The sequence below is a fragment of the Acomys minous genome (assembly GCF_964271855.1).
Source record: "Acomys minous genome assembly, chromosome: 8".
Classification (NCBI taxonomy): Eukaryota; Metazoa; Chordata; class Mammalia; order Rodentia; family Muridae; genus Acomys; species Acomys minous.
The window spans coordinates 126,245,903-126,262,134 of record NC_140489.1 but is presented as its reverse complement, the minus strand read 5'-3'; the positions used below and the strand labels follow the sequence as shown (position 1 = coordinate 126,262,134).

General features: G+C 51.3%; 2 protein-coding genes across 5 annotated transcripts in view; one reads left to right on the top strand and one right to left on the bottom strand.

Moving 5' to 3' along the window:
* The first annotated feature begins 649 nt into the window (after nt 1–649).
* CA9 (carbonic anhydrase 9) lies at nt 650–9,037 on the top strand. The gene is made up of 11 exons (XM_084791275.1): nt 650–2,400; nt 3,383–3,412; nt 3,653–3,823; nt 3,938–4,080; nt 4,168–4,260; nt 5,368–5,434; nt 7,065–7,222; nt 7,380–7,515; nt 7,652–7,678; nt 8,116–8,197; nt 8,308–9,037. The coding sequence occupies exons 1-11, from the start codon at nt 2,028–2,030 to the stop codon at nt 8,372–8,374; spliced, it is 1,347 nt and encodes a 448-aa protein (XP_084647401.1). The 5' UTR covers nt 650–2,027; the 3' UTR covers nt 8,375–9,037.
* An 834-nt stretch (nt 9,038–9,871) lies between these two features.
* TPM2 (tropomyosin 2) overlaps nt 9,872–16,232 on the bottom strand; it is an 8,753-nt gene continuing 2,392 nt past the window's right edge. Inside the window, exons 3-9 of one of the 4 annotated variants that reach the window (XM_084793166.1) lie at nt 14,761–14,894; nt 14,535–14,652; nt 14,363–14,433; nt 14,139–14,214; nt 13,577–13,639; nt 13,267–13,336; nt 9,872–10,022 (exon numbers count right to left, since the gene is read on the bottom strand). In XM_084793166.1, the coding sequence (XP_084649292.1) occupies nt 9,940–10,022; nt 13,267–13,336; nt 13,577–13,639; nt 14,139–14,214; nt 14,363–14,433; nt 14,535–14,652; nt 14,761–14,894 (615 nt within the window). In that variant the 3' untranslated portion in view covers nt 9,872–9,939. Of the gene's footprint in view, nt 10,023–10,823; nt 11,132–13,266; nt 13,337–13,576; nt 13,640–13,772; nt 13,849–14,138; nt 14,215–14,362; nt 14,434–14,534; nt 14,653–14,760; nt 14,895–16,232 lie in introns of those variants that run through there. The other 3 variants (XM_084793164.1, XM_084793165.1, XM_084793163.1) reach the window with 3 other exon arrangements.

Sequence of the window (16,232 nt, the reverse complement as noted above, 5' to 3'; positions counted from 1 at the left end):
GGATTTAGAAAAGCAAGATAATGAAAACATTTAACACCATGGTGATTTGCAAACATCCATAACCAAAGTTAAGGGCTGGGGAGATGACTCAGTGGCAGAGGACCTGGGTTCAATTCCTAGCACCTACATGACAGCTCACAACTAGCTGTAACTTCAGCTCAAGGGAATCTGACACCTTCACACAGACATGCATGGAGGCAAAACACCAATGCACATGAAACAAAGATAAATTAATTCAAAAATAGTAACCAATGTTAAACCTGTCTGGGTCTCTCAGACGAGGTTCCTTGGACCTTCCTGTACTAGGCATTACCCTTGAGATCAGAGGCATCATCTAGAAGGTTCCCAAAGAGACATCAGGGTTACCTGGAGCCATGGATGAAGCTGTATGCAACAGGAATAAAAACAGCTCATTGCATTCACACAGCCTATTCATCCACACTGGTGCACCACCCACCGCATCGTCTTATAGATACAGGCATGAAATGGCCTGTTCTTTTGTAATTGCTGAGGCCACAGGGATCTCCTGAGAGATGCAGAACTAAAAGCTGTCTTCTAGTCTATGCTGTGTGCTTGGAGATAGCGGCAGGATCTGGAAGATTGGAGAGGCTCAGTAAATGTTCATTGAGGGAACAGACTGGGAGCCCCGCATCCGTTCTGACCCTGTCCCGGTTCTTTGTACCCAGCCTCCCTGTGCACTCCGTTCTCATAGCACTTGTCACCATGGCCTGATAGGAGAACAGGATTCTGTCACTCTCTTCGAAAGATTTCCTTTTGCATATCTTTATTTATTTATTGTGTGTATATGTGCACATATGCATATGCTATGGCACACACAGGGGTCAGAGGACAATTTGTAGGAGATGATTCTTTCCAGACTTGGTGGCAAGTGTCTTTACCCACTGAGCCATCTGGCCAGTCTCCGTTCCAAATACTTCGTGAGTCTCCTTTGCCCAGAGCTCCTACCTCTTCCTCAAAAGTGGGAACAGATCTTGCCCACTTCATATTTTCTTGAGGCAGAATTATGATATTTGTCCTCACTCACTGGCGTGAGCTCCTCAGATAGGGAGGCTTCATTTTCATTTCCCGTATCCCTAGTCCACAGCCCAATGCCTAACATACCATGGGGATTAAATAGACACAGAATGCAGACATGAAGACTTAGGTTCACAACGCAGTAAGAAGTTGAGAGAGAAAAATGAATAGTTTAGGGCTGGGAGGGTAACTCAGCAGGAAGGCTGCTGGCCTGCAGGCATGTCACCCTGGATTCTGTCCCTAGCACTGAAAAAACAACAAACAACAAAGCAAAAAAGTATGGAAGCACACACACACACACACACACACACACACACACACACACACACGAACAATCTGACTGGAACATTAGGGGGAAAAGCAAAAGCAAGAGACAAGAGACAAGACTGAATCGTTTCTTCGGTGAGGTTTTAAAGACTTGGAAACAGGACAAAGAAAATGGTCATACTTCGGCAGGCAGTCGGGGGTAGCCGGCTGTCTCTCTCGTGTGTGTATACTCAAACACTCATGCTCAGATTTGCTTCCTACTCACCTGTGTGCCCCTCCACCTACCTAACCCTAGGCTCCTCCGGTGTCTTTACCCGCTTCCTGAGTGGGCCAGGATATATACATGGGTTTCTCGCCTCTTTGGCCCAACTACATGGGGGCCTCAGCTCCCCCTTTTCCCCCTTCCCTGCCAGGGCTGGGAAGCAGGCCAGGCCTAGCAGAGACTGGCCAGGGGACTGGCAGGCAGGAGCTGGGTGGTGCCAAGGAGAACCTACACAGTGCCAGGTGGTGCCTTGGGCTCCTGGCTGAGCTGGTGATTCTGATAACCTTCTGCCTGTGAACACGCCTGCCCCTCACCCGTCCTGCGTCCAGGCATTGGTATCGGGGAGGGGGCACAGGGCCAGTCAGACCTGCGGGACTTTGGCTCCATCTCTACAGAAGGGCACTCTGTGAGTCAGCCTGCTCCCCTCAAGGCTTGCTCCTCCCCCACACAGCTCCTATTTCCGATGCACGTACAGCCCGTACACACCGTGTCCCGGGACACCCCAGTCAGCAGCATGGCTTCCCTGGGTCCCAGCCCCTGGGCCTCTTGGTCGAGCCCAGCCCCTACTGTGCAGCTGTTGCTGTTCCTGCTGTTCCTAGTGTCTACTCATCTCCAGGTCCGGTCTGAGATGCAGGGGGAGGCCTCCCCGGGTGAAAGTTCATCTGGGGAGGATGATCTGGGTGTGGAAGATCTGCCTAGCGAAGAGGATGCACGTGGAGAGGCAGATACACCTGAAGTTAACTCTAAAGCCAGAAAGGAGAATTCCCTCAAGTTAGAGGACTTACCCACTGTGGAGGCTCCTGAGGACAGTCAAGGTCACCACAGAGATGAAAAAGGTAAGTGGTCATTGGCTGCCAAATCTAGGCTCAGGTAGGTTATGCCTCCCTTCCCTACGCCCCAGCCCTAGCAGGAAGTATGCGGGAACTGTACTTTAATAGTACTCCCTTTTTAGGGGAGAAGGAAAAAGCCCAGATTAGTTGGAAGAGATAAGAAAAAAAGGGAGGAGGGGGTTGAAGAGGAAATAGAATTGAGGAATGGACAGAGAGGGAAAAAATAAGTGTAGAGGACGGATGTGTGGTGCAAGCCTTTAATCCCAGCTCTTGGGAAGCAGAGGCAGGCAGGTGGCAGAGAGTTCAACGCCAACCTGGTCTACAAAGAGAGCCCAGGACAGGCAAGGCTACACAGAGACCCTGTCTTGAAAAACTAAAAAAGGAAAAAAGCATATATAGAGAAAAAAAGTATGACGAGAAGAGAAGAGAACAGAGTTCTAGAAGGCATACAGGGAGCTCACAGCCACCACTCACCTACAGTTTGTAGTGTTAGAAAGCAATCAACGTTGGATGTACTTTATATTGCTTTACACAAGAGAGGTAAGATAGAGTCTTATTGTGTAGCTTAGGGTGGCCTTGGGCTATCTTCTGCCACCTACCAGCCTCTACCTCTCTCTGAGTTCTGGGACTTCAGGTGTGAGTCACCAAAGGAAAGAGGGATGAGTGGGAAGGTGAGATAGTCTGCTGACGTGGGTCTGCAAACTGAAGCCACTCTACAGATTACAGCACTTTGCAAACTGCCTTCCTGCCAGTAGGTCTGCTGATCACGCTGCCGCCCCTCCCTTCACCCCCAGTGGCCGAGTCGCGGTTGGTGGTAGTGCACTGTGCTTTGCACCTAGCCCGATGCATTCATTTCTATTACCTGTCCCGCCCTTGCAAGTCATGTGGGAGGCCACCACCAGAGCGGGAGGAAATCTTTTTCATTCTAGGCACTGGGAAAGGGCCAGGCTGTGAGAGTGGGGCTTATTTATTCGTCTCATTTATGCAGGGGGTGGCCACAGTCTTTGGAGCTATAGAGGTAAGACACCGCCCTCTACACGGACCAAATCTGGGAACCCAGTGCTCCTGATCGGCAGCTCCAGCATGCCCAAATCTGGCTTTAGTCTGGACCCACATCCTCACTCTTCCTACCCGACCCGGCTCGCTCTCCCCGCCCCCCTCGCCTCAGACCGCCTCCACTCCTGACTCCACCCCTCACTTATCCTAACGGTTCCTATCCTAATCATCAGACTCCTTGCACCTTTTCCTCTCATCCCAGGCACCCAACTCTGGCCCCAGGTGTCCCCAGCCTGTGCTGGCCGCTTTCAGTCCCCTGTGAATATCCGCCCGGAGCTCACCTCATTCTGCCACACTCTGCAGCCCCTGGAACTTGTAGGCTACGAGCTCCAGCCTCACCCAGAACTGAGCCTGTGCAACAATGGCCACACGGGTGAGGCGCCTGGGGCGGGGACCTGCGGAGGGGAGTGGCAATCAAGCTGTGCTGAGGGTTCTTGCTGGTGTTCAAGGGTGGGTCGACATCACTCACTCGCCGCTCCCAACGCAGTACAGCTGACTCTGCCACCGGGTCTGAAGATGGCTCTGGGACCAGGGCAGGAATACTGGGCCCTGCAGTTGCATCTCCACTGGGGAACTTCTGATCACCCAGGCTCAGAGCATACTGTCAATGGCCACCGGTTCCCTGCTGAGGTGGGCACTGGGCTATAGCAGGAGGAACAATGAGGGTGTGGTCAGAGCTCTGGCCTCTCCTCTCTCTGACCCTGACGTCCTCTCTAGATCCATGTGGTTCACCTCAGTACTGCTTTCTCAGAACTCCATGAAGCCTTGGGTCGCCCAGGAGGCCTGGCAGTTTTGGCTGCCTTTCTGCAGGTACCACACTTGTCACTCACACCCTGTGGGTTCGTGCATCTTGCTAGTAGAGACTCCACTCCAGCACACGCTCACGCTGGTCAATCAGCTTTCAGCCTCATTGACTCCTTTGTTCATTTGTTCGGCAGCAGTAGGGAGCCAAGAAGCAGACTATAGGAAGGCTTCCTTTTTTGGTTTGGTTTTTTGTTGTTGTTGTTGTTTTTTCGAGACAGAGTTTCTCTGTGTAGCTCTGGCTGTCCTAGACTCACTTTGTAGACCAGGCTGACCTTGAACTCACAGCAATCCACCTGCCTCTGCCTCCCGAGTGCTGGGATTAAAGGCGTGTGCCACCATGCCTGGCAGGAAGGCTTCCTTTCAGAGCCCTCAAACAACAGAAGGCTGACCTGACAGTCATAAACGGGAACACACACACAAAAAAATAGTGGCCACAGAGGAGGCAAAATCTAAACGGGGGGCGGAGGGGGAGAGAGAGGGGGGGAGGGATGTTGCACAGAGAGAGGGCAGAGTGAGCTAACACAAGTATAAAGTGCATCACGATTTTCTTCAGGAGACCATGGGGTGTATGCAGAAATAATGATGGGTGAAACTGTGAAAATCGGCAGGGCCCAGATCGCCGAGAGGCCAAGCATCCTAGTAAACTTTCTTCTCCTTCAGTCGGCCAATTAAAATCCAGCATACCAAGCTAATTCACTTGTAAACCAAGAATAATAGAATTTGAATAATGAGATTTTATATCCCGGGGCTGGAGAGAGGGCTCAGCAGTTAAGAGCACTGTCTGTTCTTCCAGAAGTCCTGAGTTCAAGTCCCAGCAACCACATGGTGGCTCACAAGCATCTATACTGTGATCTGATGCCATCTTCTGGTCTACAGGTGTTCATGCAGATAGAGCACTGTGTACATTAAAAAAAAAAAAAAAAAAAAATATATATATATATATATATATATATATATATATATATATATATATATATAAAATATTCCGTAGCTTTCTTAGAGGCAAGGAATGGAGAAAGACTATGGGGAACCCCTCCCATGTTCAGGCCTCCAACTGTGGTCCTAGAAACAAGTACCAATCTGCCCTGCATTGTATCCACACTGCCCTTGCAGGAGAGCCCAGAAGAAAACAGTGCCTATGAGCAATTGCTGTCACATTTGGATGAAATCGCCGAGGAAGGTCAGTTTGTGGCTTTCCCAAGGAACTGCAGAGCTGAGAATGGAGCTAGGGAAGGAGATGAGGGTGAACTGGCTCTGAGATTGGTAATAATTGGGAAACTGATGAGAGACAAATGGGACTAGGGAAACTACTGTCTGCAGGCTTTGACAGTTAGAAATCAAAACCAAACAGGAAATAAAGGTAGGCAGAAAAAAAAAAAGCAAGTTGAGGCTGGCCATGGTGGCCAGTGTGGTCTACAGAGTGAGTTCCAGGCCAGTCAGGGCTACATAGTGAGCCTGGTCTCAGAAACAAACAAAATGAAAAACAAAACAGAGAAAACAAACCAAAAAAATTTTTTTAATTTGTAGGATTGAGTGTAGAAAATTAAACCTTTTTTTTTTTGAGAGCTGTCTATCATTTAAAAATATCAAATACTTTATATTTATAAATGTTTTAGAGCAGGGAATGGTAGTACCTGCTGACAATACCAGTGTTTTGTTTTGTTTTGTTGAGACAGTTTGTGTAGCCTTGGCTGTCCTGAACTCACTTTGTAGACCAGGCTGGCCTCGAACTCAGAGATCCACCAGTCTCTGCCTCTCTAGTGCTGGGGTTAAAGGTGTATACTACCATGCCCGGCTGATACCAGTTCTTGGGAGGCTGGCTACATGACACCATGTCTCCACAGAGGTTAGGGATATAGCTTGGCATAGAGCAAGGACACAAGCATGTGTGAGGCCCTACGTCCACTGCTGCAAACCACTTTAGCTGAAAAACTTGTTCCTGAGTTATTTTAAACCTCCCTTTACTAGACTCAGGTTTTTTGATAAACTGGAAGTCATAGAGCTTTTGTGTTTGGTTTGTTGTTGTTGTTTTGGTTTAGATTTATTTATTATGTGCAACAATGTTCTGCTTGCATTGTACACCTGCACACCAGAAGAGGGCACCAGATCTCTTAATAGATGGTTCTGAGGCACCATGTGGTTGCTGGGAATTGAATTTTGGACCTCTGGAAGAGCAACCAATGAATGCTCTTAACCGCTGAGCCATCTCTCCAGCCTCTTGTACCTGTTTTTGTTTGTTTGTTTGTTTGTATGTTTGTTTTAAGATGAATTTATTTATTATGTATACAGTCTACATGTACACCTGCATACCAGAAGAGGGCACCAGATCTCGTTACTGATGGTTGTGAGCCACCCTGTGGTTGTTGGGAATTGAACTCAAGACCTCTGGAAGAGCAGACAGGGCTCTTAACCTCTGAGCCATCTCTCTAGCCCCCTGTTTTGCTTTTCTTTTCTTTTTTTTTTTTTTATAGTTACAGATATTAAATATATTTACAAGGTATTCTACTTGTGTGTGTATATGTGGGAGTGTGCACCCCAGCTCCACTTTATCCCAGTCTGGGCTTAAGTCAGCAGGCTTGCATGGTTTGATAGGGCACTCAGAAGGGTGAAGACTCCAAAGAAGGGCATACGAACTCTTCTCTTGAGGCTGGAGAGCTGGCTCCATAGCGTTAAGGCCTCCTCTGATCGCCCGGAGCCCTTTGCTTCCTCTGGGATGAAGCACACACAGTGAGAAGCAGCGATCCTACACTTGTTCTGGGAGCTTCCCAGGAAGTGATGTAGGTGGTACCTCAGCACACACCCCTCCACAGGCTCAAAGATAGAGATCCCAGGCCTGGACGTATCGGCACTGCTGCCCTCAGACCTCAGCCGTTACTACCGATATGAAGGGTCTCTGACCACACCTCCCTGCAGCCAGGGGGTCATCTGGACTGTGTTCAACCAGACAGTGAAGCTGAGCGCTAAGCAGGTAGGAGTCGGGTGTAGTGTTGACACACGGTGTTGGGAAGAGGATGGGACAAAGGGCCCTGTAGTGACCATAGAGGGTTGGTGACCTCATGTTTCTTTTTGGCTTGAGCCTACCCGGGACTATCTATTGACATATTGACACCCCCATCTGTCCCCAGCTCCATACTCTCTCTGTTTCCCTGTGGGGACCTCGTGATTCCCGGCTACAACTGAATTTCCGAGCCACACAACCTTTGAATGGGCGCATGATTGAGGCTTCTTTCCCTGCTGGAGTGATCGGCAGCCCCGAGCCAGGTGACAGTTGTCTGACAGCCCATACTGCCATATTCCCCCAGCCACGGGTCCCTCCTCTTCCCGTGCCTTCCTTTGTGCCACAGTCTGTCACAACGACTCATGGGCTCTGGCTCTAATGTCTCCTTTTTCTCTTCAGCCCACGTGAATTCCTGCCTCGGTGCTGGTAAGTCTGGGTCCCTCTTGTTCCTGATGCTGGAGCCAGGGCGGGATGGGGGAATGGACGGACACATACCCTTTTTGTTTTCTTGCCCAGGAGCCAGTCTTTTTCTTTCTCTGAGGAATACATTTCTTCCCTAAATCAATGTAGCAGGTCAGGTAGGGACCTGTGCCTCTGGTTTAGTTGTCAGGATGAGGCTCTAGAAATCTTGGGGGTTGATAATCCTCCCGCACACGCCTTTCACCTCGAGGCAAGGAGGGAGAACGGCGCCTGTGTTACTCTTCTCACTACTGGCCTCCATCCTCCAGCGGCTGGGCCGGTTCTGGAGACTGACTCCCTGGGGGCTGTGTGAACACACTGGGGCAAAGGTCAGGAGCATAGGAAGCCAGGTTGGAAAGAAACCCCTGGTACCCCCTGAGGCAGCCCCTGCTTGCCCCTTCTAGGTGACATCCTAGCCTTGGTGTTTGGCCTGCTCTTTGCTGCCACCAGCATTGCGTTCCTCATACAGATGAGGAGGCTGCACAGGTATGCACTGTCTTCCCTTGGCCCAGCCTGTTCTGTATAACCCAGAGTTCCGGGGCTGCGAATGAGCTCATTTGGCGCCTGTTTTCTGACTCTAGTTCCTTGTTCTATAGGCACGGAAATGGGACCAAAGATAGAGTTGGCTACAGCCCGGCAGAAATGGCAGAAACTGAAGCCTAATGAGGAGAAGCCAGCTAAAGGAATTGGAAACCTTGTCCTGTCCTGCCCGTTATACCGCGTCTCTTTAACCACTAAAAATCATTTCCATCTTTTTTTTTTTTTTTTTTGGTTTTTTGAGACGGAGTTTCTCTGTGTAGCCTTGGCTGTCCTGGACTCAATTTGTAGACCACCAGGCTGGCCTCAAACTCACAGCAATCCTCCTGCCTCTGCCTCCCGAGTGCTGGGATTAAAGGTGTGTGCCACCACCCCGAAATTCTTGCTCTTACTATGCAGTCAAATGCTCTACACTGAGCTGTACACCCACTTGATCTTGCTATGTAGCCCAAGCTGGCCTTGAACTGGTGTTGTGTGTGTGTGTGTGTGTGTGTGTGTTAATGGAGTCTGAACCCAGGGCTTGCATCTACTAGACAAGTGATCTATCACTGACCTAAGCTTCCAGGCCCTTCCCTTGAGCTCTCTAGCCTCCTGTCTCAGCCCCTCGAATACTGGGATTACAAGCACATACCATTGTAACTGGATCATCCTGATTATTTAAAAAAATATATTTCTAATAAAATACATGTAGCTGCCTTTGCTCCTCAAATCAAAAGGGTGTTGTATTAATTTCTTACAGCTGCCAGGGAAAAAAACAAAACAACAACAATTCCCACAAGCTCAGAGTCACGTTCCTACAACACTCTTACAGCAAGCGAGTTGGGAGTCTGGGTCAGGCGTGAGTGGCCTGGTTTCTCAAGTGGAACACGTCCATTTTCAGGTTTTAAACACTGCCTGATTCCCTCACTCATGGCCCCTCCCCCACATTACCCCACCCCCTTGCTTCCGTTGTCACAGCTTTTCCTACTGCCTTACCCCCACAATCTTCCCTTCAAGACAGAGTCTTACTCTGTAGCCCAGACAGTCTCCCCGAGTGCTGGGAACATAGACCCGCACCATCCCGCCCAGCTCTTTCCTTCCCTTGGGGGACCTTGTGATTATATGGGGCCTGACTCGTTCACCTAAGATAACCTCCTCCATTTCAAATTCTTTGCCCAGCCACAGTCCCTCTTTCTGGCTAATGTGGCATGTCCCAGGATTAGAATATGAACCTCTTTGGGGCAAGAGCACATAGCAGTTCGTGTTGAGAGGTTGGCCGGGCCACATCTCTAAACTTCAGTTCACAAACAAGTGAAACTTTTGAGCTTTTTTGTTCTCTGTCAGAGGAAAATCTGTCCCTTCTTGCTGTTCTGCCTTTAGAGTGTCTGGTCCAGTGGCGGCTGGAACAGAGTGCTGCCAGGGATAGCGGCTCTGCCCTGTGTGGACTAAAGGTCAGGATAGTTCCCCAACCCCAAGAAACCGCCTCATACAGCTTGCTCGATGAGCCCAGTACCCAACACCTCAAAGCTCCCATTTGAAATGAGACGCCCCCCTACACGAACGGGAGCCAGGCCCTGCTCAATCTGGGGTCCTTCCAGCTCCACTACCAATTAAAAAAAAAAAAGGCTAAATGGGCCCCTGGCATGCCAGAAACATCAGTTTATTAGCCTGAGGAGGCAGCTATAGAGTCCGGGAGGCGGCAGGGCCAGCCCTTACAGGTTGTTGAGCTCCAGAAGGGTCTGGTCCAGGGTCTGGTGAATCTCCACGTTCTCTTCCTTGGCGCTAGCCAAAGTCTCTGTGAGGGGAAGCAGCAGGTGAGGTGAGGGAGGGTAAACGGGAGGAAGGACACGAGGGAGGGGGCCATTGACAGGGAAAGGTAACCGAGACAAAAAACATGGGAGGAGACACTTTATGGACGTGGAACGTGTAGGAGACCTGCAGCCTATGGTTTATGGGCATGGGACCTACGGTGGTAGGGGCAAATGGGTGGGCCGACCAGATGCAAGTCTCACATGCTCCAGGCCTCGGCTGGAGTAATGCCAACGGTATGGGGAAGCCTGTATCACAAACGGGGTGGGTTGCCCTTCCTTTAGAAGGTTTAAGAAAGATGGGAACAGAAGGGAAGACAGAGGTTCAGCAGGGAAGGAAGGTCAGACAGACAGACAGAATTGGGACAGGAAACAGACCTGCGGCTGCTGTGAAAGCCCCTCTTGCCGAACTCCAGTACTTTTCCTGACCTTCACTCCAGACCTTGTCTGACCTTCTGGCTTCTTTGCCCTGCCCCCACCCCCACCCTCACCCCCATTTTCCTTCCAGCCATTCCGTCAGATCCTGGAATCCCCACTAAGTGCACCAAGGTCAGTGATGGGCAGCCGAAGGGGGGGGGGGAGGAAGGGTGTGCCTGGTAGACCGATATATAGTCACATGCATTGATTATCAGGGAGTGACAGGCAGGGAGTGCCATGCAGAAGGGCGTGTGTGTGAGCCGACAGTCTTCTGTGGGAGGGCTGAGTGTCACAAGATAGACCGAGGACCCCAGGAGTGAGTCAGTGCTTTGACAGTGGTGAGGAGCTCCCTAGAGAGCAGGAAAACAGTGTGGAGACCAAGTTCAGAGTTTATTAGGAAGTAGAGGAGGGGGTGGAGGTCAGTGGATGGTGGACAGATAGCAGGATAAAGCCAGTGCCCGAGTGGGTGGCAGGAGTGACAGACACGCTCTCTAGACTGCCCTCGGCCTGGCTATGCAATGTTGCCAAAATCCCCTCAGAGAGAACGGAAAGAGAAGCAGGGAGCCTGCGACAGCGGCCACCACCGTGGTGTGGACTCAGAGGGAAGTGATGTCATTGAGTGCGTTGTCTAGCTCTTCGCTGATGGCCTTGTATTTCATCTTCTGTGCGTAGACTTCATCTGAGGAGCCCAGAGGAGGGAGGGAGGGAGAGGGGAAGAGGGAGGGGAGAAGGGGAGGAGGGAGAGAAGACGATGAAATGGAAAATAGAACCAGAGGGACGGACAGAAGAGAGTCCGGAGGACAGGCCACAGGCAGTCAAGGCTTCCTCTTTCCCTTCGCTACCCCGGCTTCTCCTGTCTTCTGCACCCCAGCTTCTCTCTCCCCGCTGCAGTCTCCCAGGGGCCCGTGGGCAGTGCTCTGAGCAGGCAAGGCAGGCATGCTTAAAAGGGAGAGGAAGGGAGCTGACCAGGAAAGTCTAAAGTCCTAAAGTCGGAGATAAAACCCCTGCTTGCCTGAGAAGGTTGGAAACAGGGGACAGGAGAATTAATGAAAGTAGAAGAGTCACCAGAATGAAAGGGAAAGGCAACCTCTGTTGATAACAGGAGCAACCACAGACCAACAAATACCTGGACTTCAGCTTTTGCCAAGTGTAACTCCAAGTAGTATCTCCCATGAACAGTATTGTGCAAACCCTGATCTTTGATCAAATAGCCGCTGGGGGCGTAGCTCAGTGGCAAAGAACCTGCCTAGCACATGTGAGGCCTTAGGTCTTAGGTTCAGTCCCCAGCACTGAATTAAAAAGATACACACACACACACACACACACACACACACACACACACACACACACACACACACACCAAAGCTGGAGGGATGGCTCAGCAGTTAAGAGCACTGGCTGTTCTTCCAGAGGTCCTGAGTTCAGTTTGCAGCACTTACATAGTGGCTCTCAACCATCTATAATGTGAGCTAATGCCCTCTTCTGGAGTGCAGGCATACATGCAGGCAGAGCACTATATAAATAATAAACAAATCTTTAAATCTTTTTTTTTTTAAAAGGAAAAAGAAGAAGAAGAAGAAGAAGAAGAAGCAGCAGCTGCTGGTGGCTCAGGCTATAATCCCAGCGTTGTGGAGCCAGACTCCAGGGGATTACCAAAGTCTGAGGCCTCACAGAGTGAAATCATGTACAGTGAAAGTCAGCAATCACTTAGAGAAGGGTCTAGAATCTGTGAGGCTTTGTTTGTTTGTTTGTTTTGCTTTGCTTTTTTTTTTAGTTGTTTTGTTTTTTTATCAAGACAGGGTCTCTTTTTTTTTTTTTTTTTTTGGTTTTTCGAGACAGGGTTTCTCTGTGTAGCCTTGGCCATCCTGGACTCACTTTGTAGACCAGGCTGGCCTCGAACTCACAGCGATCCGCCTGCCTCTGCCTCCCGAGTGCTGGGATTAAAGGCGTGCGCCACCACGCCCGGCTAAGACAGGGTCTCTTTGTGCTAGCCTTGGCTGTCCTGGACTCTCTTTGTAGACCAGGCTGGCCTTGAACTCACAGCGAACCACCTGCCTCTGCCTCCTGAGCACTGGGATTAAAGGTGTATGCCACCACTGCCCAGCCTTTGTTTTTGTTTTTAACCAAGGCCTCTTGTGTGATCTACCATTCCAGGGCTCAGAAATCCAATTTCATTTTTTGGATATGTGGAGAGAGAGAGAGAGAGAGAGAGAGAGAGAGAGAGAGAGAGAGAGAGAGTGTGTGTGTGTGTGTGTGTGCTATGGTGTTGTCTGTGTGAGGGCCAGTGGTCAACTTTGTATGTTGGTCGTTTTTTGCTTTTTGTTTTTTGTTTTCTTTTTTTGAGACAGGGGTTCTCTGTGTACCTTTGGCTGTCCAGGACTCTCTCTGTAGATCAGACTGGCCTCGAACTCACAGCGATCTGCCTGCCTCCAGAGTGCTGGGATTAAAGGTGTGCACTTAATGTCCTTAATGTCCACCTAGTCTGAGGCAGGGCCTTATCATCACTTCAGATGCCAGGCCAGAACTTCTAGCCATTGTCCTGTCTCCACGCCCATTTCCTGTCCTGTGGTGATAGGAGTGCTGGCCTTGCAGACACAGGCTACTGGGTCTCAGAATTCATGTCCTCTCAACCACTGAGCCAGCTCTTCAGCCACAGCCATCTGTTTTTAACTCTGCAGGTAACCCTCACTCCTTCTAAACCTGGGAAAGCTCTGGAGCCGCCTGCCGTAGTTCCTCGGATTGCGGAGCCCTGGTTGCGGAGCCCTGGGTAATCCAAGGGTGAGATAAGGCAGATGGTGATGGGCATCTTTTTACCTTCCAGGTCGTCAATGGTTTTCTCCAGCTTTGCCACAGATCGTTCAGCAAACTCTGCTCGGGTCTCAGCCTGGAATGAAGACGGGATAAGAGATGTGGCCAAGAGCGGAGCGTGGTAGCGCACGCCTTTGATCCCAGCGCTGGGGAGGCAGAGGCAGGCGGATCGCTGTGAGTTCCAGGCCAGCCTGGTCTACAAAGCGAGTCCAGGAAAGAAACGAGGCCAAGACAGAGAGGCCCTCCCAGAGAGTCGCCCTGGGTCACCGTCCCTCCCAGCCCTATCCCTCAAATGTGCTGCCACAGTCACCCTCACCTCCTTCAGCTTCTCCTCCAGAAGTCTGATCTCTTCTTCGTATTTGTCCTCTTTGGTGGAATACTTTAGGAGAGAAGCACGTGGCGCCAGTCAGTAAACCCCTCTGGCTCCTGTGGACTTTCCTTAAGCACCTAGCCCTCCCTGCCTACGCCCTCTCCTCCCCGCTGCCCCGCTGCCCCTCTGCCCCCCTCTCTACCTTGTCCGCTTGGGCTTCCAGGGATTTCAAGTTGTTGGTAACAATTTTCAACTCCTCCTCTAGGTCCCCACATTTACTGCAGGGGTGTGCGGCGGGACGGAGTGGAGCGAGCGTGAGGGCACAGTGAGGGGTAGGGGTGGGGGTGGGGTGGGAGAAATGACACAGTGGGGGAGGGGTGGAGGAGAAAAGAGAAGAGCGAAGTGGTGAGAGTGACAGCAGGCGGAGTTTGGAAGCTCTTCCCTGGCCCTACCCCCCAAGTTCCTACTGCAGGAGAGAGACAGTAAGGAGCCTGAGATGCTGAGCTGGGGGAGGGGTGTGAGGTGAGAAAAGGTGCCTTTGCCTAGAAAGGCCCAGAGAGGTTACTACCTCCTCCTCTGAGGCTATCAGCGACTTGAGGGCCTGGTCCATGGTTCGAAGCTCTTCCTCCAGCTGCCTGGCTCGGCTGGGGGCAGCAGGCATGGATCAGAGGGCAAGGCCTGTTCCTGTGGCCTCTGGCCTGGGGAACGGCCTGACCACTGTGCACAGCGCCCCACAGCCGAGCCCTCAGGCCCAGTTCTACGGGTTCCTCTCACACCCCAGGGAGTCCTTACCTCTCAGCCACCTCAGCTCTCTCTTCTGAGCGCTCCAGCTCTCCTTCCAGGATCACCAGCTTCCTGGCCACCTGAGGGGAAGTGGCAGGGAGAAGTAGGTCAGTGGGGAATGAATGACCGGCGGAGACGCTGGGGATTGTGGGTGAAACTGAAGTGGAACCGAGGCAGTCACCTCCTCGTATTTGCGGTCTGAGTCCTCGGCGATGTGCTTGGCTTCCTTCAGCTGCATCTCCTGCAGCTCCATCTTTTCCTCGTCTTTCATGGCCCGGTTTTCAATGACCTTCATTCCTCTGAGAAGCAAGGATAGAAGAAAGTGCACCTTGGGGCCAGTACCAGCAGAGACAGGCCCCTCCCGCTGCGGTCCCTAACCTGCCCCCCTCCAGGGCCCCCGTCCCCACCTCTCGCTCTCATCCGCTGCTTTCTCAGCCTCCTCCAGCTTTTGCAGGGCTGTAGCCAGGCGCTCCTGTGCCCGGTCCAACTCCTCTTCAACGAGCTGGATGCGTCGGTTCAGAGAGGCCACATCTGCTTCAGCCTGTGGGTCAGAGGGCAGAGGTCAAAAGGCTTTTTATGCCTCAGTGAAGATCTGCTAAGCTCCAAGGGCAGTGCATTTCTTCTCCAGAATCTTAGCTTTCTAGGTGTTCGACTTATCCCCCCTCCCCCATCTAAACAGTCCTCTTCCTAGGTGAACACCTACGTCCCTCCACAAGCTCCATTCTTTTGAGGCGGTGCCTCCTCTGGCACTATGCATGGTTAGATTGGTAGGTTCCTGTAGCTTCCGAGAGACAGACAGAGAGAGAGAGAGAGAGAGAGAGAGATGGGGTGGGGGGGAGGCAGCGAGCGCACTCCAAATGTTGCCGCCGCCTAAGTCTGAGGCAGCTGTGATTTCTACAAAGCAGGGTCTGGCTCATGTGAGGGGGAGTAGGGGGAAGAATCAGGACACCCTGGACTTTGTGCGCTGCTTAAGAAGCAGCCAATCACAGGGTCAAATTCTGTGGTTTCACTAGCTGCCAGGCAGATTTCCCAGCGAAGGACTTCAGAGGCAAGCCAAGCCGGACAGTGGGGTGGGGGGAAGGGAAACTGAGCAGTGACACTCAGACTCTGAATATGGAAAGGAGTTTTGGAGACGGTCCACGGAGTCCCAGGCTACCCTGAGAAAAGAGAGGTGGGGTGGGGGCAGGACAGCCTGTAAAGGAAGATGACAACAGCGTGTGGTTAAGTGCACTGGCTCATTGAGCTATGGCTCAGCTACTCCACACTTGTTATATGACCTTGGGCAACACACTTGGCCTCTCTAAGCCTCAGTTTCCTCCTTCATAAGTCGGAGTTAACAACCACAGCTCCTTAGGACACTTGTGAGATAATGCCCAGTTAACAATCAGGACCACATGGGTGGTTCCTAAGCTAAATGGATTTTCACCTCCGCGCCAGACTCACTAAACCAAGGCCCCTAAGGAGGGGCCTTGGAACTCTTAGTCTTGTGCCTTAAACAAGTGTTTATTTTATGTGTATCAGTGTTTTGCCTGTGTGTATGTGCCCGTATGGCTATGAGCCACCTGGAACTGGACCCAGGTCCTCTGCAAGAGCTGCAAGTGCTCTTAGTCATGTGACGACCTCTCCATCCCCCTCCTCATCTTTTTTTTTTTTTAAGCTCCCAGTTGGTTCTACTGATGTAAGCCACCTATGGGAAATAGTGACATACTCCGCAGATAACATTCTGAATGCATTGCCTGCTCAAGAGTCCTCCAGGAGAAAACCACAGAGTCCCCTGTAGAGATTTAAGACCAAATGGAAGGAAGGAAGGACTGGATTCCTGGAGGGGAGGGGGGGGAGCGGTGGAGCAGAGCTGGGTGGTAGCCTCGGGGACGGGTGG

Excerpts from the sequence above, each read along its gene's own strand:
- CA9 (XM_084791275.1), top strand. The coding sequence starts at position 2,028 with ATGCACGTACAGCCCGTACACACCGTGTCCCGGGACACCCCAGTCAGC. Across the intron at positions 3,413-3,652 it reads CAGTCTTTGGAGCTATAGAG|GCACCCAACTCTGGCCCCAG; the intron begins GTAAGACACCGC and ends CTCTCATCCCAG. Across the intron at positions 7,223-7,379 it reads TGAAGCTGAGCGCTAAGCAG|CTCCATACTCTCTCTGTTTC; the intron begins GTAGGAGTCGGG and ends ATCTGTCCCCAG.